Source organism: Lonchura striata, chromosome 2 (assembly GCF_050655825.1).
Source record: "Lonchura striata isolate lonStrDom1 chromosome 2, ASM5065582v1, whole genome shotgun sequence".
Classification (NCBI taxonomy): domain Eukaryota; kingdom Metazoa; phylum Chordata; class Aves; order Passeriformes; family Estrildidae; genus Lonchura; species Lonchura striata.
Window position 1 is genome coordinate 5,357,202 of NC_140704.1, and position 27,926 is coordinate 5,385,127.

The window sequence follows — 27,926 nt, forward strand, 5'->3', positions numbered from 1 at the left end:
TTGAATATTTTTTCAGTGTTTCTTAAAGTTACTGGTAAATCCTTCAAGCAGTTCTCATCCTAAAATGATACTTACACTTCAGCTACAAGTTCTGAGCCAGGCTCTCCTGTTCTCAGCCCCAACCCATCTAAAGAGAATAAAAAGTTACCTGTCATATAAAATTTAAAGGCTTTTCTGGGAGACAGGCTGCACTACTAAATACTAGATTTACAACTCGTTCCCATCATGAACTTGGAAATTAGGTAACTTCTCCAAATCTGCAGCCTTCTCTACAATTCTGGCAATCTGAAATTCCCTGTTCACAATGTTCCCAGGAGCTGTGACTCTCAAATTAACTCAATGCTCTCCTCTTTCTGCCTTCAGGACTCTTATGGACAGCACAACTCCAGAAAAGGTGACAGAATTTAAAAGGTAGTAACAAAAAACCCTCTCACTTTATACACCATACAAGTCAGAGCTGGGAATCTGGGAACACATTTGTGCACTGAATTACTACTGTGTGCTCAGAGAGAGCAGCTCAGCTGACAATTCTCACAGCAAAAGCTCTGAGAATTCTTTCCTGGCATTTTCAACATCAGGAAACCCCAGGCTGATTTCCCATGTGCCTCTTACAACCTTTCCACACCCAGACAGCTCAGCAGCAACTGGCATGGGTCTCTTGTTAGCACAAAATACTTTCATGGTACAAAAGCAGCACTGCCCATGTGGCATTCTCCCCTCAACTGGACTCAGAGGTCACATCTGAAGGTCTGCTCACCTCAGAAATTCTTACATTCAACCACAAGATTATCTTCAGAGATATATATTATTTGTTAAGGCATTGTCATTTCTTCAGCCATTGCATTACTTGAGGCTTCAAAGCACTCTGAAGCCCTTTGTTAAATTCAAGCTCCAAAATTGCACAATTTATCTAGTACACAAAACAACTTGAAAATATTTTAACTAAAGCCTTTTATTCTATACAACTGTGAAACATCATTTACCCTTCTGGCATTGCAGACTCTTCCATTAATCTTTCCTGTTACTGTGTTTCGGGATGGTTAGAAAGAAAAAACAGAAGGAAAATTACAACCTTGGGCTGATTTCAAACAAAAAAAATTACTGTGAGCAATTCCAATGTATACAATAGGACAGGAAGACAACCAGGAAACAAAACATAACCCAAACAGTGCCTATTGGAACAGACAAAGACCCTTGCTATTAATAAATACAAGTCAGGACAGTTTACCAAAAAGAGTTACAGTTCTGTTTAACCATTTAATTCACAAATAGCACTAAAAATGTGCAGTTAAAGCACAATTGTGTCAAACTAAGCATACACAGAAATGGGGATAAAAAAATGAACCTGATTCTTGAAAATTGGGAAGACATGCTAACTTAATTCTGAACCATGGTTTTGTCTAAGCAATGAACTTGTTTTGCTGAGTTCAAAGTGCAGAAGGGAATGACTATTTTGACTATATTTTGACTATTTTTTCAAATAAAACATGATGAAAAATACTTTACTTTTTGTCTGACCAATACAATCCCAGTAATATAATTTATTGGGACTTTCCTTAGGCCTTAACCTAAATCTTGATCACAAGATACAGGAAAGGCTAGAGCATGTGTCTCCTGAAGAAACTCCAATAATATACTGCCCCTTGAAGGCACTTGTGCTTCTGCTTCAGACAAGAGTAATTTTGAAACCATTTCTCTATGAGGATTTCTAATTTGCTCTGGCTACAAATGGTTTTCTGGCATATCCCCACATTTTCTCACAAAAAGCTGGAAGGCCCTTACCTTCCCTCCCCCCAATAAGTTAAACTTCTATAAAAGATTACCATGAGCCTATGACAGTCACAGATTTTTAGAAATAGCAGTGAAAACAAGATCTGCATAAATCTCTAACAAAAGAACAATTGCATATAAAAGAAGAATCAGTATTTTTATCTCATGAATATGAAATCTGCTGAGAAGTTTTTAAAGTTTAACATTGAACATATGAAGTTATAATCAGAACGGTCTGAAGTTTTAACAAAATATCATATACTTTTGGAGCACAATTACCAAAACTTAGACTAGTGTGTCTTTAGAACACCTAGGACACAGTGCAGGAAGTAGTTATATATTTAGAAAAAAAAAATCTCTAAGTTGCTGCTAAGTATGTTCACTCTATTATGATGCACAGCATCACTGGACTCACATTGCTCTGATATTTTTCTAGTGTTCTTATCTTGCATGTCAATAGCTCTCTAAAGCAATTAAAACAATTCTCATGTTAACCCTTGGTTTGCAATTAAATGGGCCCATTCATTCAAGTATGCAATACCTATTTTCTGGTGTTTGCTTTTCCAAATTTCTTTTAGTGGTAGAAATGCTTAAGTAACCTGTGAGAAATCATTGCTGGAACTTTATGAATGGAATGTACTAAAAATACCTTGTGTGCAGTTCTTAATTACATTGTGAACAGCGACTAATATGGCCAAACCTGTTTGATACCGAGCATGAGCAGATGAGGGGATTATGTTCTGGAAAAAACCAAAAGCAAAAAGGAGGAAGCAAAAGTCTGCACTGGGTTATCATCCACTCTGTACACCTCACACAACACAAACCACTCGGGGACCTCCCATCTCATTGACTGAGACTAGGACAGACTTCAGTTTAAGTCATATAGATTTTTTTTTTTCCTCTATATTACAGGTCTATTAGTCACTTCAATTAAATGTTTACTTCCCGTCCATACTGAGGCATTAGGAGTCTCATCTACCTTAGGGGTTCAGGGCTGCTCTAGAACTACTCTTGGAACCAGCACAGCAAGGTCAAGTCAGTAATGACCGCTCTGGGTCCGCACTGCCCTCACGTCGATTTCTGGCGGTAGTGAAGCGTCAGGTCCCCGCCACTCTTCCAGATGAAGTGCTTTACAGTCCGAAGGTCCATGTTGGGGTCCAAAACCTACACAGCAAAAAGGCACCTTTTACTGAGCAAGTCTGCTAGGCTGGCAGAAGTTAAAAAAAATACAAAGCAAGCCAAACTGAAAATTGATATCAAGATGAGCCAAGCAAAAGCTCAGATTTTTTCTATTAGCAAATTAGCAACAGAGCCTGATGCATTACTGAATAATTTTAGCAGAGTAACATGTAACTTCAGATTACAACTACCTCCTCAGTACCTAATCTCCATTGCACTTATTGGGCAACTAGTGGTTTTGGACTAATTTTAAAAACTGCCAAAGAAGCAGAACACTAAACACTCCAGAAATGCTAAAAATACAACTCTAATGAATTGTATTAAACACATTTGTTGACTATGAGTAAGTAAGCCTGTAATGGCCCCATGCCAGACCAATTGAACAGGTTTATTATGAAAATTCTATCTGCAACTGTCAGAATCTTGTGTCAGTACTAACTTAACAATGTCAAAACATTTACTTAGTTTTAAAGGTAACAGAATCTATAGCATATTTCAAGCCCAGAACTCAAAAATTCACAACCAATTTACTGCTAGAGCTTGGTTTTGATTACAGGGAACTTACCTGGTCCTGGCACAGAAGTTCAATCTTCTCCTCTGCTAGCACAGCAATGTCCTCCTCCTTTTCTTGTTCTCCTGCTTTCTCATTGTTGGAGGAGCTTGTTGTCTGAGACTCGTTGTCCAAGTTGATGATTTTCTCATACACGTGTTCCATCACCTTTCTCACCTGAAGCATGTCACTGGCTGACAGCCGGTCTCTATAGGAGTTAGAGAACTTTGTCAGGAAAACACTTTGAGAAACAAACTGTGTTTCTTATCTTCACACATCTTCCTTAGCTGTAGCAAACTATGCAACTATACAAAGATCATTATGTTGTCTAGTAGAAAATTATCAGGATCATCCAGAATGCCATGATCATAACAGCAATTTATCCAAAGACTCATGCAGCAAAACACTCAGAAAAGAAGCTGAGATATTCAAAAGACCAGATAAAAATCTGAATTGATTTCTAACCAACCCAGCTCATGTGACTGGCAAACTAGTTTGCATTCCCTACTTGTCCCTTTTCCTTTCAAAAAGCAATTATTCTTCTCTGTTAGCAACAGGAAACAAAGCTGTGGTTCTGAACAGAGCAACAATCTATAAATTCATCTGTTTTCTGATTAAATACCACAAAAGACAAAGTCCCATTTCAGTAGTTAGTTCTTAGGCATTTTTTAGCATAAACTTGAACAACTGCCTGTTGAACCCAAATCCATAGTACTTTTAAATATTCTGACATAATTTAGTGCTTTATAGCAATGCTGCTAAATGACTAACTTCTACAAATTAATCAATCACAAAACAATTCCCTTGAAAATCAGTGTATTGGGTTTTTTTGTTTGTTTTTTCTTGACCTTGCAGGATTTTTCCTGCAATTTGGATATTCAATGTTGATAGTCATATTTGCATTACTTACTTTTTTAGAGTTTTTGCCCCTGATGATGAATGAGGTTGGAGGTAGAAGGGAATCTTATTGAACTTGGGCATATTTTTCTAGAAGAAAACAAGTTGCAGAAGTGTTAATTTAGGATGAACTATTATCAGCTCCTATTTGCAGCAGCTGCTATGTGAAGTATATTCAGCTCCTAATTATCAAAACTCATGAGAGATTCCTAATCAACACCCCCACCACAGCCAACTTCCAAATTACTCATACTCCCGAGACACTTCAATTTAGATGATGCACAGATCACCTAGTTTTTGAATATAGATTATTTATTTCAAAGGCAATTAGATAGTATCAAAAGACAGCAGCAATTTGAAATGTAGTTTCTGTTCCCGAGTTCCTCACTTGGAAAGGATACCAATTATGCAGAGGACTTTGAATTCTTTATCTAAGACAGTCTATCAAAAAATAATTGAGCAAAAAGTACTTTAACTGGACACATCAAAAAATGATGCATCTCAAAGGGTCTTGATCACAAACATCGAGACCACTTATTTTAAATACAAACACAGCAAAAATTTAAAATGTCATTTCAGATACTGCAAAGTTAATTGTAGTACATCATAAAAAACCTTAAAAAAGCCAAACTAATACAGCCAGTACTTACATCCACAGTGATGTCAATTACCCATTGCGGCACTGTTTCATTAAGAAGCATGGATTCAGTTTCACCACCTGAATCCCGACATAGCAACCTGTGACACACAGAAATGGCCTTTATTGTAACAATTATTGCCATTTGCATTAAAAAGCTCTCAGGAGAGGTTCTGCCCTTTTAATGGGCAGGGAGCCTGAACTCTGTTAGGATCATGAAGAGATTATTTATTTTCTGTAAAGAGCAGAAGGAGCTGTAAGATGACAGATCCCAGAAACAGGGAGTAGGATCTCAGGAGACTACAGCTATGACACAGAAAATGTATAAAAGTACTTTGCTCTGGATTGTGTTATGTTTGTGTGTTGAAATACAGAATTGTCAGGAGAAGGGGAAAGGCACCTGGTATAAAGCAATTCTCTCCTTGGGAAAAATGAGCTTTGCATGTAAATATCTGCTAAGCCCTCACTTAAAGGAAAGAATAAAACCAGTTTCAGGAAATGCGCACATGCAATGATGCAAAAAAGCCACATCTCATGTTATAAATTGCAATGAGGTACTTTGTCAGAGTCCTGCAAGCCACCTTTTATGTCCCATAAACAATTTGCTCCCTCCAATGGGGTCTTTCCAGTGTTCTCTTGTGGAGCAGGAGCAGCTGCATAGGAGGGAAGATCCACCAGAACAGAATGCAGGCAAATAGTAAGCCCCAGGTACAACAAATACATTGATACTATAGGGAAAAAAGTAAGTTTTCCAAGCTGAAAATGATTTCCCTGTTTCACTAACTAAAAATTACATAATTCTGGGGCCTGTTCAGCCTGGGAAACAAAGCCAACAGGATCAAACATGCCCCACCCCTTAAATTTAAAATCCACTATGTCAGTAAATATCGAACAATTCTGTGTTTGCAAGCTCAGTACTTGTTTTGCAGCATTATTAAACTGTCTCTGATGCATCACATATCTCAGTTGGGTTTTTCAATGTAGAACAAGAAGAAATAGAAGGGTAACCACTACACACACTGCAATACAGGGCCTGTGTTCCTCCCTGCCAAAGATTAGGACCTTCTACTGGATCATCAACTAACTTTGGGAGCAGCAGCCAATTCTCTAATGAGTAGCACCTCCCAAGTAATTAATGCTCAGAGATCAGCACAACACCCAAAATCTAAAGTAGCACAATTTCATTCTAAAACAGTTTAATTTATCAGTTTGCAGAAAGAGGGCAACCAAAAATATCACACACAACTGAGGACTATACATAACTCTTACTGCTTTAACACCCCATACCTTGCTGATGCTCAAACTCACATCCTCAGTTGGACAATGCCAAATCATCAACAACAGCTGCTTATTTTGCCTGTCAAGGGTATGTCTTAAATGTACAGAACAGATCCAAAGAACATTTTTGATAACATTCCTGTTTGCACCTAAGAAATGGATTGTTCAACTGCTGAACTTGTATTTTTAAGTTTTTATACCTGAACAAAGTACGTCCTCCAGCCTCACCAAAAATAACTGGTGTATGTGGTGGCACTTGGAAGTATCCATTTCCTTTCTGGACTCTGTTCTCCTGTTCCCCATTTACTGTTGGAAAAAACACATAAAACAGCAGTGAGACTGAACTAGGCCTTAAAGCTGGGCACACATTCCACCTACAGCAGATACATTTTGTAAATTAATAAGACCATAAGCCTCATGAAAACCAAGAAAATCCCCATTTCCAAGATACAGCGAGTAAAAAAAAAAAAAACCACTAGAGTAACGAGATCAATACAGGTTTGTGGAAGGCCTATTTCAAAAGCCTGTGAAAAAAGGAAATTAAAACCCAGAAGTCAAAACCTGATTATGAGTTGTTTTTTTTTCCCCATTTCTTTTGTTAAACTGAACAATACTAAAATTAGGAATCAAGAGACTGCTGAGACAAGACTGTTCTTCCATCTAGAGTGACAGTACAGAACTCTGAAGGGTCGTTTGCGCTGCTCTTCTACCTGGATTTGCCAGATGTCAAAACAATGTACTAGGAAAGCAATTCATTTTATTACAGGTAATTACAGCAGTATGGTTCTTCAAAGACTGAAGAACCTAATTCCATATCAGGGGGATAGGACAAGATTAAAGAAAAATCAGCATTATTTATACACCTCTTGAACAGTGCAGCTTCTAATCAGTAGGTATCTTGAAACAATATAGAAGAATTTGAATGCCTGACTTGCACTTGGGAAAAGTCATCTATTACACTGTAGCACCTCATTACTGTATTTTAAGAGATGTTGAATTCAAGCAACATTAAGAAATTTAAATAGCACAGACTGATAATATTAATGATTCTTCAGCTTTCCAATGAGAAACATAAGTAGGCAAAGAAAGGTCAGAAACTGTAACAAGCAAAAAAAATCTGTATTGGAAGAAGTAAACATTATACTAAAGTTACAGCACGTGAAAAATCCTATAGTTTAAAAGATTTTTTCATAACACTTGTCTGAACAATTGAGAAGAACAACACTGCATATAATTTGTGTTTATTTAAATTGGTATCTCTACAAAAATATGTGTCCAACAGGTACATGCCATCTTCTCAAGTCAGTGCTCACTGCCAATCTCCTAATTTTTTTCTTTTGAAAGGGCAATGAAAACATTCTGTTGCGAGTACTCCAAGCATCCCACTAATCCACAACTCTACACAGTAATAAGCAGTGTAGCATCAATAACCCAACACCACAGAAGCCTGTGAGTTACACTTCTCAAACCTTGTCGGGCTCTAAGATGTACACTGCCAATACACAACAGTCAGAGTCAGCAGCTGGATCCAGAAGAGTCTGCCAAGAGCTCCAAACCTCCAAGGAGGCCAGTTTTGAAAGAAGAAAGCAACTAATTCTTGGCACAGTCTTGTCACAAAGCAGTGAGATACGCTGAATATACAGTTTTCTTAACTGCATCATCTGTCTATAGAAAGTAATTTCTTAATCACCAAAAACGAGACTTCAGTCAACTCTGACCTGGGCTGAATTGATTTCAAACTCAGGAGTTAGAGACTCTCATTTTGCCAAATTCAGCCTCTACCTTACATTTCACATGGCTTTCATCTAAGGCCTGATTAGACTTGGCATTATTACCTAAAACACCACTTTAAGGAGTTTTCTATGGAGCTAATTCATGTACTATTACATTGAAGGTATCTTTTCCAATAAGGCTTTTATTTTGTTCACAATACCTAGAAGAAAACTGGAATTATGTCAAGAGAATACTTGCTAATGTTGGATAACTGAATTATTGCTATTTACTGTTTCTTTTCCAAGTCAAGCCTCAGTTTGCCAGTAATTGTTTTTCATGTTTCTCTAACTTCAGCATAATTTATTCACCTACTTTTTTTAAGACCAAAGATTTTTGCTGATACTTTCAGAAATACAACACACTTTTCAGTGTAAAGCAAATTTAGAAGTGCTAGAAACCATGAAGTCTATAATGCACAGAGAGACAGGTGTAAGACAACAAGTGTTGTATCTGTTTAAGAAACACATATAAACAAACAATGCATGGACAAGTAATAAAAAAGGAAAATATTAAAATGCTAACCATGGTTTATCTCATTTTCCTCTTCATCCATTGGATTGATATGTGTTCTAGGCCAATACTCCAGAAGTGCTTGCAGCAGAAGCCCTCCAAGGTTTACTGTCAACACACAGTGAGGCAGAACTTAAAAAACACAGGCAAAACAATATTGTCCATTTGATCCACAGCTGAAAATTCCCCATGAGTTTGAGCAGTTCTGTTCCAAAAGCAAACTATTTATGAGCACAGAAATCTGCTTGTCAATCTGAGATCTGCATGTTACAATCTTTCAGGAAAAGCTGATTTTAGAATCCCTGCTGTTGGATCACTCTTGTGCTTTAACATTCTCTACATTAGGTTATAATTTCGCATCTTGAAGGTTTAAAACAAAATTAAAGGCAAACCCTGAGCATAACTGTTTCAGAAAAAAAGGAAAGACTTTCTTTGGAGAATATGCAGAATTTAGTATTAAGAAAATAAGCCCCAAAATCCAACCAGATACTGACATAGGTGGCACTGGAATACTTCAAAACATATATATTGGAATTTATTCTGATTTCTTTGTTAAAATAAAACACTAATATTAGTCAAAACTTACATTTTGGATCAGAACCATCAGGACTGCTAAATCCAGCATCCTTTGCTGAAACCCAGGCTGCAAAGCAGTCACTTTCATCCAAAGTAATTGTCAACATCTGTTGGCAAAAGAACATGAGGAATGTAATAGTTTTTTGGGATTAACTAAGCCTATAAATTTCTAATTTTGCTCCTACAAACCAAAGAATTTCTGAAAGCATGACAGCACACTTTGTTTACCAAACTGTATTAATTCGTAATTGCTATTGGTGGACTATACCACAAGCAAAATTTAATTAAAAAATCTGTGATTCAGATTATTAAGAAACAGCAAGATTGCTGTTTTACTTGAAAATAAATTTAATCCATCAGATAAGCAATGAATGTTCTTGTAAAGTTAACAAACCTTTTTGAACAAACAATATATAAAAAAACATGAAACATGACATTAAAACAGATGTAGGAGCTGTATCTCACCCCAGTTTTCAAGTCCACTGAGAACCAGTTTGGCACATAAACCATTTTAAATCTCTTCTTAATTTCTTCTTCAAAATCTACTTTCCCAAGGTCTTCAACTTTACATGCCTGTCCACCAAAAGAAATGCACAAGTACTGAGTCATATCAACACCTCAAGTCTTTCCCTTCATTTTCACATACACTTGGAATGATTGTGATCATGATCCCCGCCCGAGCACTGCAGTCCAAAAACATACAAGTTAAAGGTTAAATCTTTTTTAAAAAGTCAAACAAGGATTTATATGGCAAGTAATTTTTATTCTTCATTTATCTCCAAGATAGTGGCATCAAGCCGAGAGAGAGGCCTGGAAATATTACTTCAGATTCCTTGAAAATATTTTCCCTACACAGAAGAGACTGCTGTCATTTTTCTCCCCATCAGTACCCATATTTCAGTACTACATCAAGCAACAAATTCAGCTCAACTACTGCAATGGGAACAGCAGCAAGTGAATTTCTGTACAGATGCTTTATTTCTGGTTTTTTTTCATACTTTTAAATGTCCTTTAAGTAATTCTGTTAAAATCCTAATTATTATAATCCACTTGCAAGCTTACCATAAAATACTTGTTTTAGACAAACACTAGGACTGCAACCTTGGAATTTATTCTCTCAAAATCCAGGAAAAGTTACAGGAAGCAAAGACTGAAGTGTGGAGCTTCAGATAGGAAAACCTCCCTCTCTTCTTCCAGCATCCTTAATAAAGTCTCAGCTTTTGAGTGCAGTGAGCAACACTCGGACCTGGCAAATCATCTCACCTCTACAGTGAATATGTATTTAAACATATCAAATAACACTTTTCACAGCCTTACTCAGAAAAAAAACCTGAATGAAAGTAAAAGTTAACATTGGAATTTGACTTTGGTCTGAGAACTAATAGTGCACATTTAAATGCACACTGAAATAAAGAAAACTTTTCCAGAAACAATCTAGATAATTTTTAGTATAAATCAATACCCTCCAACTTAATTTCTTTTGCACTTCAATCAACAAATCAGTAAGTTGGCTGAGCATGTTTTAACTAATTACTCATCTTGGCTGCTGCACTGCATAGTTCAAGAAGAAAATAATTTAAACAGGCTTTTGCCTGAGAAGAAATTGCTGACAATCTCTCTGATGTGGGATTTGAGTCTTTTCTCTCTGCACACTTTCCCCTCTCCTGTGAGCAATTATTGGGTAAAGCAGCATAAAGAAATGTCACACCAAATCTCCCCAGGCAACACCAGGCAGGAGCCAGGCTTCCTTCTGTTCATTCTCCTGCCATTCCTGACTTACCAGCAAACACAAGCCCTCTTTGAAACAAAACCCCATCAAAACACACATTGCTATTTCCTGGAAAAAATGCAAGGATCGGAACTTCAGGAGAATGCAGATGTCAGTACTGGACTGAATTCAGGTGAGTGCAGATATCTGCCTCACATCAGGGAAAGCTACAAAAAAAAGCTCAGAAATGCCTCCTTTTTCAAAAGGCAAACTCTGCATGATATCCTGAGACTGAAAGATTTACATTCTACCACAGAAATCTCAAAACACTAAAAATGTATATGTAAAGAAGTGACACCAAGTAATTAATCATCCAACAGTAGAAAATCTGAAATTGCTTCCTTACCTTCAAGACATCCCAGTATGCCACATTATTGTTTGTGTCTTTGGTTAATATGTGCCTCTTGTCATTAAGAATGTGGCACTGAATAATACTAGCACCCCCTAGCAAACAAACAAGAATTAAGGTTACTACTGTCATTATTTTTTCATAATATCACATTAAATTAAATTGCACAACATGACATATGCTGTTCTTTAGTTTCACTTTTTTGTGTAAGCCTTGGATGACACCAAGGTTTAAACATTATTGTAACTGTAACCAGCAGTGGATAGACAATAACCACATTGTTCCGTTGAAATCATAGTATCAAGTTTTTAAAAAACCTGAGTCCATCTTAAAGCTCTATCACTTGTGCTAAAGATAACAGATTCTACAAGGTGCTCTGCAAAAACCTGCTTACCTTTTATAACTTGGTCAGGCTGTGTACACAGAGGTGGTATGGGATTGGTACAATCATTATCATAATCTCCTGATGCTCTAAAATTATGGATTCCCTTCAAAGTCTAAAGAAATAAAGAAAAAATAATTACACATTCATAATCATCTATAAACTCTGCTTTTATCTGTGAGTAACAGCTGCCAATTCATGCTGCTTTTTGGATGTTAACTATCCAGTTCCAAGGAATAGAATTTATTTATAAATGCATCATAAATACAGAGCAAAGGAAGTAATCCAAAGCTTCCAAATTCAAATCCACCTTTTGAGCAATTTCAATATTAGTATTTTATGATTCATTCTAAAGAAAGCTTACAAATCACAGCACATCCCAGTCAAATTGAAAGCAACAGCCCAATAGTTCCCAAACCAAGACTGCAAATCCCATGACTACTCAAATGTACTAACAGACTGTAAAGTGTATCACATACCCATTTATTCACAGAAGATTTAGTTGTTGCTACCCAAAGTGCTGGAGGAGGATCAGCTGATCTGTCCAGTTCCATCTAAATAATGAAACAAAATTTCAGTCACGCTTAGTTTTCCTTTGATAATTAGTATTGTCTTGTGTAGACCTGCTCCCATAACTGAAAGCATCTCAACACAGCACTACTTTCAGTATACTGCAGAAACACAAAGTTTAAATGAAAAGTAGCTAAAATGAAACTCCTGAAAATCCAGAGGAATTCTTACAAATATTCAACAAATGAGCTGTAGACAAGAGCAATAATAGATGCAATGCGTATTAACACAGTAGTTTGAGTTACTTCCAGCATGATGCAATCTTGTCTAATGGACAGTCTCCTAAATACAGTATTTCCTCAATTACTTTGTGTTCAGACACTTCATATGGTTAAAAGAATGAAAGAAGTTCTATACTAAAGAAAAGGCAGAATTTTATATGTCTGGCTCTGACATTTCTCAGATCAATAAATCACTGAAGCCAATATTGGAGGCCCCTTCTGACTTTTGTACAGCTGACCAGCTCTTCCATTTTCCATTTTGAACTGAAATATCACATCCTGACTTTTCCAGAACTAAATTAACATATCCAGGATTTTATCTTAATACACTAAGCTAGAATTCACTCCCAAGGAAAGCCAGGCTGCTCATATCTATACGTTTCAATTCCACACTCCTTATACACCTGCAGGTTCCAAAGTCGTGCCACTAAAGTTAGACAACAAAAAAAAAAAAATCAAAAACCAGCCTCTATGAAAGATTGAGACTTGTGTGTTCAAGTATCATATTTAGGTGTTCAATAAAACCTACAAACAACTTTACTCCTGGTTCCCATGAGTATGTAACAGATTCTAAAACAGTCCTGTGCACATATGCTGCTGCTAAGAAAAATCCACTTTTTGTACAAAATCTTGGCAATGACAGCTCAGTTTCTTAAAACTGTACTAGAGCCTGATAAACCCAACTTCTCATGTGTGAAGCATATTCAATTTCAGTAATATTCAAATTTGCACATTTTCAGTAGCTGTCAGGCATCCATCATCTTCAGGCAATTTAACTTCAGATGCAATTTAGGAGACAGAGCCAATCTGCTGAAGATGTGGTACAGTAAACACTTGTTAGCCAATGTGAATTCTTTAATCAATTTATACCTCAAGTCACTGTTTCATGAGAAAGCATGCGATTATCCTTTTATACTGTGACAGTGACAGAATACTGGCACAAGTTGTGAATTCTCCATTCTTGGAGATACTCAAAACCCATCTTGATGGGGTTCCAGTGTTCTTGGGCAGGGGAGAGGACTGGACCAGATGATCTGCAGACATCACTCCTAACCTCAGACATTCTACAATTCTCTGAATTAAGCTCAATTACCTTAAGAACTGGTGCCTTTTCTTCACAGATCAGCACCCGGATATCAGGATTTCGTAAATCTGTACAATAAATCTTCCTGTCTCTTCCTCCTGAATAAACATGAGTGAAGGCTTCATTGACCTGCAGAGCCCAAACACCCTCATCATGGACTCTGTACGTGGCTATGCACCTCTGCTGCCCAAGGGACCACAGGCGGATCGTCCCGTCAGAGCTGCCTGAAAGACACTGAGCAACAACCAGCACACTTCAATCAAACTGATATTTAAGGATTTCAAAATATTTTTCCCATAAAAAGACTTGATAATTCATATAATTTTCCTCTAAAATGATGCTAAATAGGTAACAACTCAAGTTAAGATTTTCAGTGTTTAATGCAAACCCACTGCACACCTAGATGAACATGTAATAAAAACAACTTTCACAATCAGCCTCTCCCCCTTAACCACTAAGTATCTGTAATCTAGGACATTAAATAATTACATTTAAATGGCCTCCCCCACTTAACCACTTAATATCTGTAATCTATGACAATAATTACATTGAAATGGACTAATGACATTTCTGCTCTCTGTAAAATGCTTTTGTCTCAGGTTAAAGCACATACCTGGGTGCCATCTCTGTTCAACAACAAAGCTTTGACATTGTCTGTGTGCCCTTTGAGTTTCATTAGTTTTGCACAAGTCCTTGGATCCCACACCCTTAGAACCTATGGAAACAGACAGCAGGTAAATGACATTATCACCATTCTTCCCAATATGCTACCTCTGCAGAATTAAGCATTTCCAAATGAATTAACCCTTATTCCAAACATGTGGACATCTATCACTGAAAATACATGTTAGAACAAGACAGACCTAACCATATCTTTAATAATCAGATGCCATCTTCTCCTGATTTTAATTTAATTTGTTCTGGCTTCTGTGCTTCTGTCAAAGCAGTTAAAGAATGGAAGTGACTGGAAACAGGACAGCATGATATGGGCAAAAAATATGCTTCTGAGAATCCTCTCAGATGCTTCACTGGTGTACCCTATTTTCTCTTTTATATTGTCTTGGAAATAAAATTCTCTCAAGGTTTGATTAGGTAAAAAAAACAACCCAGAGACTTAAGCCTGTTTTACCTTCCTTAACAAAGAGCAAGGGATGTCTCTTGGGAACACTTGAGCTTCATTAGCTCACTTCATTTCCCACCTCCTGCAGGGATCTTGCAAATTGCTGGCACCTTCTCTCCTACCTGCAGCAACTGCTGCAGTCTTGATAATCATCTGAGTCATGTGCCCTCAAAATCAGAGCTCTTGTGGGCAAATGTAATGATCCCTGACAAAGAGTTACACAAGATGATCTGATTGTCTCCCCTATGTATTAAAGCTCTATGGATACATCACATCTTCAGACTGAGGCAGGATTTGTATCCTACACTTGCACTCCCACTTAAGAGAAGTGTCTGCCCTCACTACTGAAAACACAAAAGCTGCTACAGACGTGACATTGAAAATGAATAAAACTGTCTTTATACTGAAACTGAACTGAAGTGAAATGAACCCCACCAAATTTTGCTTACCTTTTCAGTGGACCCTGATACAATAACTGTTCCCATTTGATTCATTGCAAGGCTGTAGATTGAGTCTTTGTTCCCACTCAGGGAAGAAGCTATTTCAAAATAAAATTCACATTTTCAATTTTAATGCTGTTATTTGAAAAACATTCACTCAAAACAGGTATTTTAATACTCCTTGACTCGTGAAAATAGTGCCACTCTGCCCCATAGAGTTGCTTTAAGAAAGACTATAGTCAGCATAGTGCTGGGAAAACCCCATTCCAATTCTTAATCTACTACTGTATAAAAACAAAGTAGCCCTTCAGATTTACGGTAATTATAATTTCGGTGATCTTTTGGCACCACAGTTCTGTGCCAGGGCCATCAAGCTGCTCTTGCTCAACTATATCATTGGAATATGACACTTTGTGATCTTGTAACACACAGCATTTGGATTTAAGTGCAGATATTTTTTTTCCAAGCCAAGGAACAGTAAAATTATACATCTTGTATTAAAGGCTCTTCTCCTAGTTCAGCAGAAATGCAGAAAAGTTACATTGCAGCTGAATATGTTATTTAAGCATGGATGTTACCTCTGCACTTGTGAAAACCATATGGCAGCTCCTTAGCATCACACCTACCATCAGAACTGAGGAATTCTATACCAACCAACCTAACCCCTTTTTGAAGATTAAAGTACCAGTCCCTCAATTCAGAAAAGCACAGACACAGCAAATGAAAATCATCTATTTGGAGATCACAATCAGGCATTTCATCAAGCCTCAAATCCATATCATCAGTATGCCAAGAAGGCTGAGAATAGCAACAAACTGCATGGCCAGTAAAAAGATGTAGCTTTATACAATGATTTATTTATATGATGGAGCTAATTTCCAACACAGGATTTGTAACTTAATATCATAATTTAATATCACATTTTGTCACAGTGGAGAAACCTGTGTCAGGGGGGTTTAGGCTGGAAATCATAAAGAGGTTCTTCCCCCAGAGGGTGGTGAGACACTGAACAGGCTCCCCAGGGCACTGTCATGGTCCCAAAGCTACCAGAGCCCCAGGAGCATTTGGGTAACAGTCTCAGGCATAGGGAGAGATTTTTGGGATTGTCCCATGTAGGGCCAGGAACGGGACTCAATGATCCTTGAAGGTCCTTCACAATTCAGGATATTCTATAAACCTATTATAGAATTATGCAGCTTTACTTCAGAGTCCTCTTAGCCACTGGTTATAGCATCCAAATGCAAACTGTCAAATTAAATCTATTATTTGGAGGTAAAACAAAGTGAGGGTTTTCCACTGTCCCCAGAGAAAGTGAGACACAGAACTGAAAACTCTTGAAGGTTGGCACACTGTTCAACAATCATAATAACTTAGGGAAGGATAATATACAGTTATGAAAAGCTGGATAGCAGGAATAGGAGAGTCTTAAATGTACAGAAGCAGAATTTATGCCAGAACAAAAATAAAGCTCAACTCCACTCCCTTCTGGAAGGGACTACCTCTCAAAAGCTAAATCTCTCTATTTAATTTGAATTATAGCTCTGCTGACTGAGTGACTTTAAAAATAGGCTTCCTTTTAATGCTGGTTTGTGTACACTGCTTCCAGGTAATCAGATAGAAAACTAATGCACAAGCAAAAGCTTCATTTGTTCTCTGAAAAAACCCATGCTGCTTGAAAGGACTCAGGAAAACAGGTTCTATGAGGACATACATTGTATTCTTTCCAACAGAAACAGTTACTGGAGAACACTAAAATGAAAGAAAAATCTCCCCTGCTTCCCCTTCCTCCCCCTTATGAAATATTTGCATTCTACTCCAGAAATGCAAATTTCTCCCTGTCACCTTAGAGGTAATGTCACCACTTCCATTTGATCTTGGGTTCAAAACAAGCACCAGCTCCTCAGTATTCTCCATCTTCCATTTCTGATTCACTTCAATCATTTAGGTTCTGTATCACTGTTACAGTGTACAATAAATGTTTTTGTTTCTTTATTATTCCACAACTGAGTTTTCCTGTGAGCACACAGATTCTTCCTTCAAAAACTTTTTTGAAGTAGAAGACAGCAAAACTTACAGTTATCAGCAAAGTTTGGCTATAAGATAGTTCTACTTTTAGTGAAAAAAAAAAAAAGAAATAGAAGGATTTTATATTTCTGGGAAACGCAAAGCAAGTGTCTTTAGTGATGTGCCATCCCAACATCATTCTGCAGTGCAACACAGCTCTCTAAAGCCATGTCTCCTCCAAGGTTACTCAGACATGTCAGCACAAGGATATACTTGAATTAAAAAGTTCTTTAGACAACAAATGCAAAACTGACAGCTCTGCCCAACAGATGCACCTCTGCTTTTAGAGGCTACCAAATGTATAAAATTAAACACACCTTTTGAAATTAGCCCAATACAGCAACTAAAAACGCCCACACCAACTGCCTCTTACAGAATCACATATACCTGAAATGTCTTGGGAATGTGTGTGCCAATTCCAAATTTTAGTTTTGCAGATTTTCCTTGAGTCATTACCCATGACTGAGGAAGCAACTAGGCTTATTTTAAAAATTAACATATGGCAGTGTGCAAAACAGTTCTGCTCTTTCCCAAGGCTATTGTTTAAATATCCATCAAACTAAAAAATGAAAGATCACTCATTGGGAACACAATTTTTCCAACCTACCTAACAAGCAGCAATGTCCACTGTGATCACACTAGACTTTTTTCTCCAAAAAATCAATGGTAAAACAGATCTATGTTATTCACTTAAATCCAACTGAACCTGAAGACTGATATGACACTCCCCAGAAAAGCAACTTAACCAGTTCTACTCTGACCATTCTAAAAAAGGCAGTGTTGGAATTGCTGTATAAAGGAAAGCTCTCACAATTTATATCATGCCTTTCTGGGAGAGAAGCAGGACAGGTGACTTCCTAAAAGATAAGGGTGACATTGAGAATTAACCCTGATGAGTAGAATCTAGTTTCCCCTTGCCTTTCAACCTCTAGTGAGTTAGATCACACCAGTCTGTTATCCTTATATGTCATCAGTGCGTTGTGTTACTCTGTGTGATTTTTACTCTAGCTTATCTAGTAACTATTCTTCTGAGAGATTCTTCTTCTGACAAATGTAAAGTCCTGCTTTAGGAGCTGTACTGTTTTTTTCAGCATCTGTACAAACAAAAAACCAACCCCAAATTATAAAACACAGAAAATGTTGGAACAAATTAGCTAACATAACATTTCTATAAAAGGCTGGTTGAGAGGTTAAAATCTCAAGTTAAAGCTCTAACAACTTTCAGAGAAACCAGCATGTCAGAGCTCAGGAGAAACAGTTCAAAGAGACTTGTCCTCTATTCTAAATGCCATGACTGTTGGCTGCTCTAGATTTCCAGCTATTACATAACACAACAAATGGACTGAATGCATACAAACCCCCCCTTCAAATTTCTTGCCCATTTTTTATGCACAGACAGAAAAGGCCTTCCATAGTTTTAAACTGACCTCACAGATTATGCTACTCAATAAAATACATTGCTTTTGCCTCCCCTCCCCAGGTACCTACTTGTGACAGTATTATTTGAGGCAGTCAGTGCTGTGAGAGTATTTACATCCCAGAGGAATATCTGTCTGTCCAGCCCAGCAGATGCTACCAGCTCCTTGTCTTTCGCATATGCTAAGGCTTTCACATAGTCCTACAATAAAATAAATGTAACAATATGAATCAATGTTATCCTTTTGAAGTTTACATCTTAATAATTGTAAGAATGGCACTGATCACACACAGTATTTACAGATAATGTTCTTCACCTTATGCGTCCTTAGTGTTGACATGCAAAATCCCTTATGTGCATTCCACACTTTAACAGTAGTATCTGAAGAAGCAGATATCACTAAATTGGAAAGAATAAAGACTAAATTTTAATGGCTTATATATTACTTTAGAGCATATTCATACTACTTTAATTTGTTTTTCAAAAGAGATTAAAATAATTTATATAATATTCCAATTTTCATTAAAACAGCTGCTTAAACTATTTATCAAAATTACAATATACATCACAAATTAATTTTACATGCTAAGATGGACAAAAAGCAGGTAATTTACTTGTATACAGTTTCTGAATACTGCAGTTCTGAAACTTTAAAGTACTTACATGTTTTGCCATTGCAGCAGAGCACAATGTCATTTACCCAATCTGTGTGATGTTCCATAGATGCTATATAAGGGTCTTGCTGCAAATTAAAAAAATAAGCTCATCACCAATGGAAATGATTGCAACTATCACATCCTGTTGTGGTGTCTTCTTCATCCTGCATATGGATCCAAAGCTTCCTAGTGCAGAGTTGTTTGAAATCACTCTCTCTTTCGTGAGAGTTACACAATGATGCAAGATACCACAGGTACAAGCAATATCAAAAGAATTCAGTGATCACAATAATTGGCAGCTGTCAAAAAACAGCATCAGGTACAGCCCTGTAGGCAGCTTACCAGAAGGATAACATGGAAAAGAGTAAGTTTAGATCCCAGGAAAGCTCTCCTGACTGACCTTGTGCTGATTGACACTCCATATCCTTATGATGGAGTCCCGCCCTGCCGTGAAGAGTCTGTTTAATGCTGGGTCCAGCTGAAGTGCATTTACCCCGTTCCGGTTGTACTTCTCCACTTCATCTCTAATCACATAGGAAACCTAAAACACATTTCCACAAATCCAAACATGGTATTAAGATATTGACATGGCCATAAAATCTGAACATCTAATTTCATCTTTGTAAGGTTCTTGAGTAGAAAATATGAAGAGTTTCACAAGCATTGTCTGTTAGTTTGAGAGTTACCAGCACCACCAAAGTCACTTGCTCTTAAAAAATGGAGAGCAGTGATAGAGAAGATTCAGCAGTGGCAGAACTGGAGCCCAGAAGATTTTTTTTTTAATCACTGCAACTTAAGCTGAGAATCCTCAGTTCAATTCCCTGCTGTGTGTGCATATTCTAGGTAATCTCAGACAACCCATTGAGTCTGTGTGTCACTTCCCAAGTGGGTTCCATAGCTTCCATAGCTGCAATGCCACTATTTCCCAGCCTCACAAAGGAGAGGATAATGTTCACCATGGCTTACAAAGCACTGAAAGACTGCAGATACAAATTCAATAGGTGTCACAATTGCTTTTAAACCAATTTTTTAAAAACTACCTACCTGCCAATATAATAAGAAACTCAAACTCTTAGTGCTCTTTCAGATAAATTATCCCATTAGTTTCTTTCCTTCCATGTTTGACAGTACTGTGGGTAAAGGTTATTTCACAGATTTGCTAAAAAAAAACTAAAAGAAAATTTCAGGAGACCCTGAAAGGCCACAGCAGTCTCCATTATTGGTGTTCAGTAAATACAATTTTAAGACACAGCAGAGCTCCTGCACTCACTTTCCTGATCCCTGGGTTTACACACTGCTCTGAGGAAAGCCCTCATGCTGAGGGAGAAGGAGGGGAAGATGCCACTTATGTCTCTTCCCAGAGTCTATAAAACATAAACAGAACAAGGTAAAATTCCATGTTTAGCGTAATCAAATCTGCTCAAAACAGGAAACCTCTGGATATACAAGCATCAGTGTTTTGAAAATGCTTATAAAGAGTAGTCTTGGGCTAAAGATCTGAAAGCAATTTTTCACTCCAGTAACTGTGTTACAGTATAAAGAAAATGTTTTCCAGATCAGATCTCAGTGACACAAAAAGACCCTAACAAATTAAGATGTTCAGTGGTCCTTATCACAGAAGAAGTATTTTACAGCAGCTCAGACTCTGCACCATGAGAGCTCACAGGCCCACTGGTGAACAAGGGAAACACCTCCATCAAATTATGCCACCCTCAGGCAGCACAGCCAGAGCACTGATGCTTCCAGAAAACACATGTCCAGTGCTATTCTGCTTGAGAAACAGCTGCAGCAGCTCTACAGGCCAACACTGAAGGATCAAATTTAAGAGCCTCCTGAATCCTTCTGTCTCAGCACTCTCCATTACCGTTGCACAAATCCTTCACTACACTTATTAATGTGATGTACATAATACATAATTGTATATGTACAATACACATAAGTGTATTACTATATCCCCAATGCTCTTAAAGACCTTCTGTCAGCCACTCTCAGCCCTTTTAGTACCACAGCTCTTCCTCCCAGTTTCAGATTATGTTCTCATTTCCAATACTTTCAGCTTCTCTCATCCATTCCAGACTCATCCATAACATTCTTGCTATCTGTGCTCAAGTTTCCACCTACACACAGCTCCAGAGAGCTGCTGAAAGGAGACACCATCAACCACACAGAAGTGTTATGGTAAAGCACTCCAAGCACTTGAGGTATTATTTCTTTGTGAGATGCAGGGAGCAAGATCTATGTGCCCCTCCTTACCTGGGCTTAATCATATCATGGCTGTATTGCTGAAAGACCCACATAGATTATGTGTACAAAAGTCAAGGTTTAGCAGGATTCAAACACAAGGCAAAGGGTTGCCCATCAAATTCACATTGTTGTCAAATTCTTTGAATAAAACCAATGAAAACACTCAGTTATAAAAACTAAATGTGAGCAGCTACGACCCAAACCTAGAAGTCAGTAGATCAAATGAAATGTTATTCTTTTGAGAGAACAATATTTTTCTGACACAGTATCAGGCTCAAGATCAGCAGGGCTCTCCACCTCTTGTTTTCCCAAATGCTACCAGGATATTCTTTGTGAAAGCCTTATTTTTTGGATTTGTTCCTCTTCTGTCAGTCACATCCCATTTGTTACATTTTCAGGTATAATTTAAGAGGTCTTCATTCCACTCATAAGTTAGATTGTCAAACTATGTTAGTCACCTAAGCATGATAATGCTGATGCTTTTTGCACATAATGATGTTGCTTTTTAGTTTAAAGGAAGTCAGGAAAAAACACAGCCATGAATATTTAAAAATGAAAAATAATCCCCAAATGATGGCTTACTTTAGTAAACAAGGTACTTTTCATATATAATTAAAACTTTCACAGGACTTTGGAAATTGAGTCATATTTCCACATTAATCTTGATGAAATTAAAGTCAGCTCAACCGAATGCTGTTTTCTCTCACACAAAGACATGATCAGAGGAGACTTTATTATCACCAGTACTGAAACAGTCAAAGATAATTTGCCCTCTATTGCATTTAATGACTTCCACATATTAATTTAGTCAAAGATCTCTTGGCAAGTACTGTTTTTATTTTAAAAGAACTGGGATAAAGAGAGTTATATTGTTTCAGTTTTATTGTTCCCTGGTAGATCTGAACTGGATCGCAGCAGAAGCTGAGCAGGAAACCAAACTTCATCCTTCTTTCTTCCTGTGACAAACTTGAGAAAATAACTCTGCTGTAACAACTGAATTAAACAAGATTAAAATCTTATGTTCCCTTTTTTTTGATGTAAAGACCTTTTTTAATGTAAAAAAATATAGCAAAACAACAAAAAGAGCTTGATACAAAATTCCTCATCAGTGACTGCTACTGTGCACAGAATCCAACTGGTTATTTTTGTCTCTTCTTAGAATTTTAGAAAGCATTATTTATTGTCCACAGAAAAAATAGTATACTTGTCCTGACAAGCTGTTTTGAAAATTGAAGGAGTAACAGCAAGAAGAAAAAGAAATCCCGTTTTTATTAGATAATGGTAAATTCCTCCACATCATGGGGACAAACTATGACAGATATTTATCCAACATAATTCTAATCCAGATTAAATATGGACTTTTAAAAAAATTTCTGATACTAAAAACAAAGAAAATTATTCTGTTGTCAGCAAGTTGATGTGACACCACACCAACACTTCACACAAACACTGCAATTTGAGCAGCTAGCTAAGGACAAGGCAAACCATTTGTCCTGAAAACAGTATGAGCTGAAAAAGACTACAGCAAAAAAGACACTCTCCAACTCATTTTGGAAGCCTAAAGATAGACAAGTAACTGTCAGCTGTTTACACTGAAAATAATAAATTTATTTGCTCATCCAAAATATTGACTGGTAGACTCCTGCTAACCAGGCATTGAGGCTGAAGTAAACATCTTGTTTATTAACAAAACTAGAACAAGACACACAGCACATGTGGCTGAACTAAAAATCACCCCATGAGATATTTGTTGCACACCACATGGAGCCCTTTGGAAAGGGAGGTATCACACCACAGGCATCCAGGTACTTGCTATTAAATGCATTAATTCCATATTAACGTAGAGGGAAAAAATTAAGGGCTCCACAAAATCTGTAGAAAGGCTGTTGAAATGCATGAGGAACTTAAAATGTATCAATAAAAGCAACAGCAAGTTGACTAAACGAGATGAAACTTGGGTAAGAGTGGTGGACACTCAGCCAAGTCCACAAAACCAAAACATTCACTAATAGGAAAAGAGGAATATTGCTGATAACCCACATGTGGCTTTCCATGATGTTCTTATTTGGAGAGAAAAAAGGTGAGGAATTGCTTTTTGTTTTGTTAGGATTTTGAGTGACACTTAGCATAGAATTAAATATTTGAAGATTTAATAAGTACACAAAAGAAATACAAAAACAAAGTATATTTTCAAGCCTGTTTGTACACAAACATATCTAAACAAAAATGCATTAAAGTGCTGGTTGAGGAGAAACTGCTGTGATAACATTCACCTCTGCTCCTGAAGCACACAGACCTCATTACTGAAGATAAAGCACTGAGTTCTGCCTGCAAAGGGGTGTGGAAACCCCCAGGAAGGGAGGGCTCCAGGACCTCAGGGGCATCTGCTCCATGCAGGACAGGCAGGAGCACATCCCTGCTGTGCCCTTTCCAGCAGAGCACAGAGCCAGGGGCAAAGCACACACACAAAAATTGGGATATAGATCACCATGGCTTTATTGCCACTGCTGGATGGGAGGAGCAGGGCTTGGGGGATTGTGAAATATTTTATTAACAACCAAAGCTTTGCCATCAACACTGCTGCAGCTTTTATAAGCTCCCAGAATGAGGAAGAATCTTCCACAGCAGCAGTGCACAAACATCCACTCATTATAAAGAGTTTATGGGATTCAGTAGCCTAAATGGATCAGGACTAATCATTTTAATGACTACCTAAGAGCTGCAGAGATAAAGCAACTGCCAACAGATACATTTTGGCACACAAAGCCAAATTAATTTCTTGCAGGACTTACAAGTGTTTACTGCATGGATAAGTGTATCAGCTGATGTGGTATCATGTTACCCTTGTTACATTACATGCATTATAACAGACTTTACCTTCAAAGATGGATAAATTCTGCTTTTGAAACATCCCACCAAACCACATGGAGGAAACAGTAACCAGCTGAGCTCTGAGGATACTCATTCCTTGTTTATAAGTGAGCAACAAAAAAAAAGAAAGGTATTTCTCAAAATCATGGGAGGTTCCATGAGATCTGAATTGCATCAAGAATGAGACAAGCAGCAGTGAAGTACCAAGGAAAAAAAATCAATATTGCTTTACTATCTTGGTGGAGGATATGAATCCCTAAAAACATGGCTTCTAATTAAGGAGAGTATTTGAATTTGTATCTAGGCTCCAGAATAAAAGTAATGGAAGGCATTAAGAAGCTCATTTTATCCTTTTATGATGGAATCAACATACTGGCTATTTGTTTGCTTAAGCATTATATCTAAAAAATATATTTGTAATTATAAGTTACATTTATTATATATAAAACATAACAGTATTAGTGCACAAATGTGACAAAATCAGTTCAAAAAGATCACAATAGTTTGGGTTGGAAGGGACCTTAAAGACTATCTCATTCCAACCACTGCCACAGGCAGGGAATCCTTCCACTAGACCAAGTTGCTCAAACCCCCATCCAGCCTGGCCTTGAACAATTCCAGGCATGGAGAATGAGTTTTTTCTTATTCTGTACAAGACCTAAAGCTAAAAAGCACTTAAAATTCATGCAATCATATTATAAGGAAGTTGATCTTTACATGGCAAAATCCTCACATGTTGTTTTGAGTTTGGGGGTAAATTTATTCTGAACAGGGAGCAAATTTGGGAGAACAGTTACAGTGCAATTCCTCCAGGACAGCTCCTTCAAGGCACCTGCTGGGGAATAGCTTCACCTTGACTTGACTGCCAGGACAACATCTGAAAGCTGCAGCACACAGCCAACAGCAGTGTCTGATACACCTCTGCATCCTCCCTCCCTTCCCAAATCAGTGTCTCATACACCTCTGCATCCTCCCTCCCTCCCCAAATCACTCAACCTCACTCCTGCAGCCTTCAAAAAGGCATGGCTAAGCTTCATGAACACCTGCCGCTGGAAACTTGAAATGCTTTACTCCCATTTAAAGAGTTTAACTTGTTTTCTTTTTCTATGCATGGAATTTATTTTGAGGCCTAAAACTCTGATTAAACCATTAGAAACTAAAATTATATGCAGAAGCACCCTAAACTGACTATTTTGGATGGCTTTGCTTACCAGTAGAACAGGTGCATCCAAGCTAATAATAGTTCTGATTTCCATAAACTTCAACCAGCTCTCCTGCCATGTAAGGAATCAAGTTCCTCCTTGCCTAAGAGATGTCTTTTGTAAAAGCTTTTTCTTCCAGCCTCATAGGTTTGGAATAAATTTCTCCAATTCTGTCTCTCTCTCAAAAACTCTGTGCAGAAGCACCCTAAATGCTCAAGCACTGGGAATTAAAATTAATAATGAGTAGTTTTATTTTTCTATTAGCAGCTGATGGATAAAACAACCACTTAAAACTCCTTTACTTGTACAAATTCCTATTACAAACCAAGCAGGTGAAATAGTAAGAGTCAAGAAAAAAACCCTAGCTGCTAGACAAACTTTATAAATGTTTATCATGGAATGGTTTGGGTTAGAATATGCTCTCATTCCACCCCCTGCAATGGGCAGGGACACCTTCCACTCTGCCAGGTTGCTCCCAGCCCTGTCCAAGCTGGTCTTGAACACTTCCAGGGCTGGAAAGCTTCTCTGGAAGCACAGCCAAGCTGGATGCAAACTCACAGTGCACTGCCAAGACACAGACCAGTGTTATGTATATCATGTGTCATTAGTACATGAGGTGAAAAAATACCACGCAGCACAATGAGAACAGACAAAACATCATAAACCAGCACAAAACCACCTGTAAAAACAAGTTTTTGAGCTAAGCCATGCTTGGAAAACAGAAGTAGTAGTAAAAATTGAGCTCTTTGAGGCATGCTGCTGTCAGGCAAATACTACTTCATAAATAGGAGTGCAAACAAATATCAAGGTACAATCAAATCCCCCTCCTTAGGGGTATAACCTGAGAAAACTTGTTCATAGCAGAGGCATTGTTTATATTTTAAAGCATGTCCTTTTTTTTTTTTTTTCTAATAAGGCAAGGGGATTCCTTACATAGAATTGAAAGAGTGCTTCCCTTAACCACAGAAAACACTAAAAGCTCTATAAGATGCCCCTTTCTTCTGTGTGATAAATGATATGTCCAAAACCCAAACCCACCTCTGTTTTGAAAGCTCCTAATGCTACTTTTCAAGCCTAATCAATATTTCATTTGATCACACTGGATAGGTACAGCTGAAACTGGCACTTGCCACTAGGCTGCTTTAATTGATAAAGCATTAAATCTTTTCCATAATTAAAGCTGTAAAGACATCTAAAGGGCAGGCAGTATCCCAAGCAAGAAGAAAAGCATTGAGAACCATAAAACAAAACTACTGTAATGACTTTTTACACACACTTTGGTAACTCCAGTCTCCACCAAGGCTACAACAATCCACTTGTAGCTACACGTGAGCCCAAACAACCGCAGGGTTTAATTCTTCCTCAAATGTGCTGAGAAAGTCTACACCCATCTGATTGCCTGTGCCACGGGTTTCCTTCAACAAATGCTGCCTGGAGCCGGCAAGGAATAACTCTGAAATTTGAGGAAAAAAAAAACCAAAAAAACTGCTCCTCACTCACGTGCTGTGAAGGGACAGAGTGTTTCGCAGAAATATGATGCAAAACAGATTATCGAATTATGGAATGGTCTGGGTTGGGAGGGACCTTGGAGATCTCCCAGTTCCAACGCCCTGCCCTGGGCAGGGACAGCTTCTTCTGGACCAGGCTGCTCAGAGCCCCGTCCAACCCGGCCCTGAAAATTTCCAAGGATGAAGCATCCACAGCTTCACTAGGAAAACTATTTCAGTGTCTCACCATGCTCGCAGTAAAGAATTTCTTCCTAATATCGAATCTAAATCTACTCTGGCACCGGACACAGCCGAGACAGGAATCTCAGCCCTGCCGCTGCTGGGAATACACCAAAGCAGATCTGAGGGCACCGCTCTCAGCTCACCTCTCCCCGTGTGCTTCTCCGCTTTTGATCTGAGCTGCTTCAGCTCTGCAGCAGAACCCGACCCCGTTCGGCAGCGAGCAGCAGCTCATCCCCCGCGGTGCCTCAGCCACGGCGGCCAGGAGAGGCGGGGGAGACACCCCGGGGGCGTGCGGCGCTGCCTCCCCACACCGCTGCCGCGGGAGAGCGGGGCGACTGCGCTACCATAGAAACTCCCAAGGCTTGACACCCTGCAGCCGCGAGGCTCCGGGCTCCCTTGGAGCCGTGCCGGCCCCGCCGCGCCCTCACCTGCACTTTCCGCCGCCCCGCCGTGTTCTGCCGGTGATGCGCCGCCATCTTGCATGTTGACACTGTGGCGTCATGTCCGACCGGAAGCGCCGGCCCCTCAGCCGGCCCGCGCGAGGCTTTTATACGCCAGCGGCGGCGGCGGGCGTGGCCAAGGGGCGCGGCCAATGGGGGCGCGGCCCTCGCGCCGCCCTCACGCGCCGCCCGCCATGT

General features: G+C 38.4%; 1 protein-coding gene across 2 annotated transcripts; it reads right to left on the reverse strand.

The window, feature by feature from the left end:
* Positions 1-934: 934 nt before the first annotated feature.
* On the reverse strand, positions 935-27,782 carry WDR48 (WD repeat domain 48). Of its 2 annotated transcripts, XM_021555270.2 has the most exons (19): positions 27,717-27,782; positions 19,642-19,782; positions 19,249-19,327; positions 18,902-18,984; positions 18,657-18,786; positions 15,114-15,202; positions 14,158-14,259; positions 13,554-13,778; positions 12,149-12,223; positions 11,682-11,784; positions 11,285-11,382; positions 9,636-9,743; positions 9,181-9,277; positions 8,607-8,702; positions 6,512-6,617; positions 5,047-5,134; positions 4,410-4,486; positions 3,515-3,707; positions 935-2,934 (listed from the first exon to the last, which is right to left on the reverse strand). In XM_021555270.2, the coding sequence occupies exons 1-19, from the start codon at positions 27,762-27,764 to the stop codon at positions 2,839-2,841; spliced, it is 2,034 nt and encodes a 677-aa protein (XP_021410945.1). In that variant the 5' UTR covers positions 27,765-27,782; the 3' UTR covers positions 935-2,838. The 2 variants fall into 2 exon arrangements, with proteins under 2 accessions (XP_021410945.1, XP_085419433.1); XM_085563307.1 differs by lacking the exons at positions 18,902-18,984; positions 27,717-27,782.
* Between the last annotated feature and the right edge of the window lie 144 nt (positions 27,783-27,926).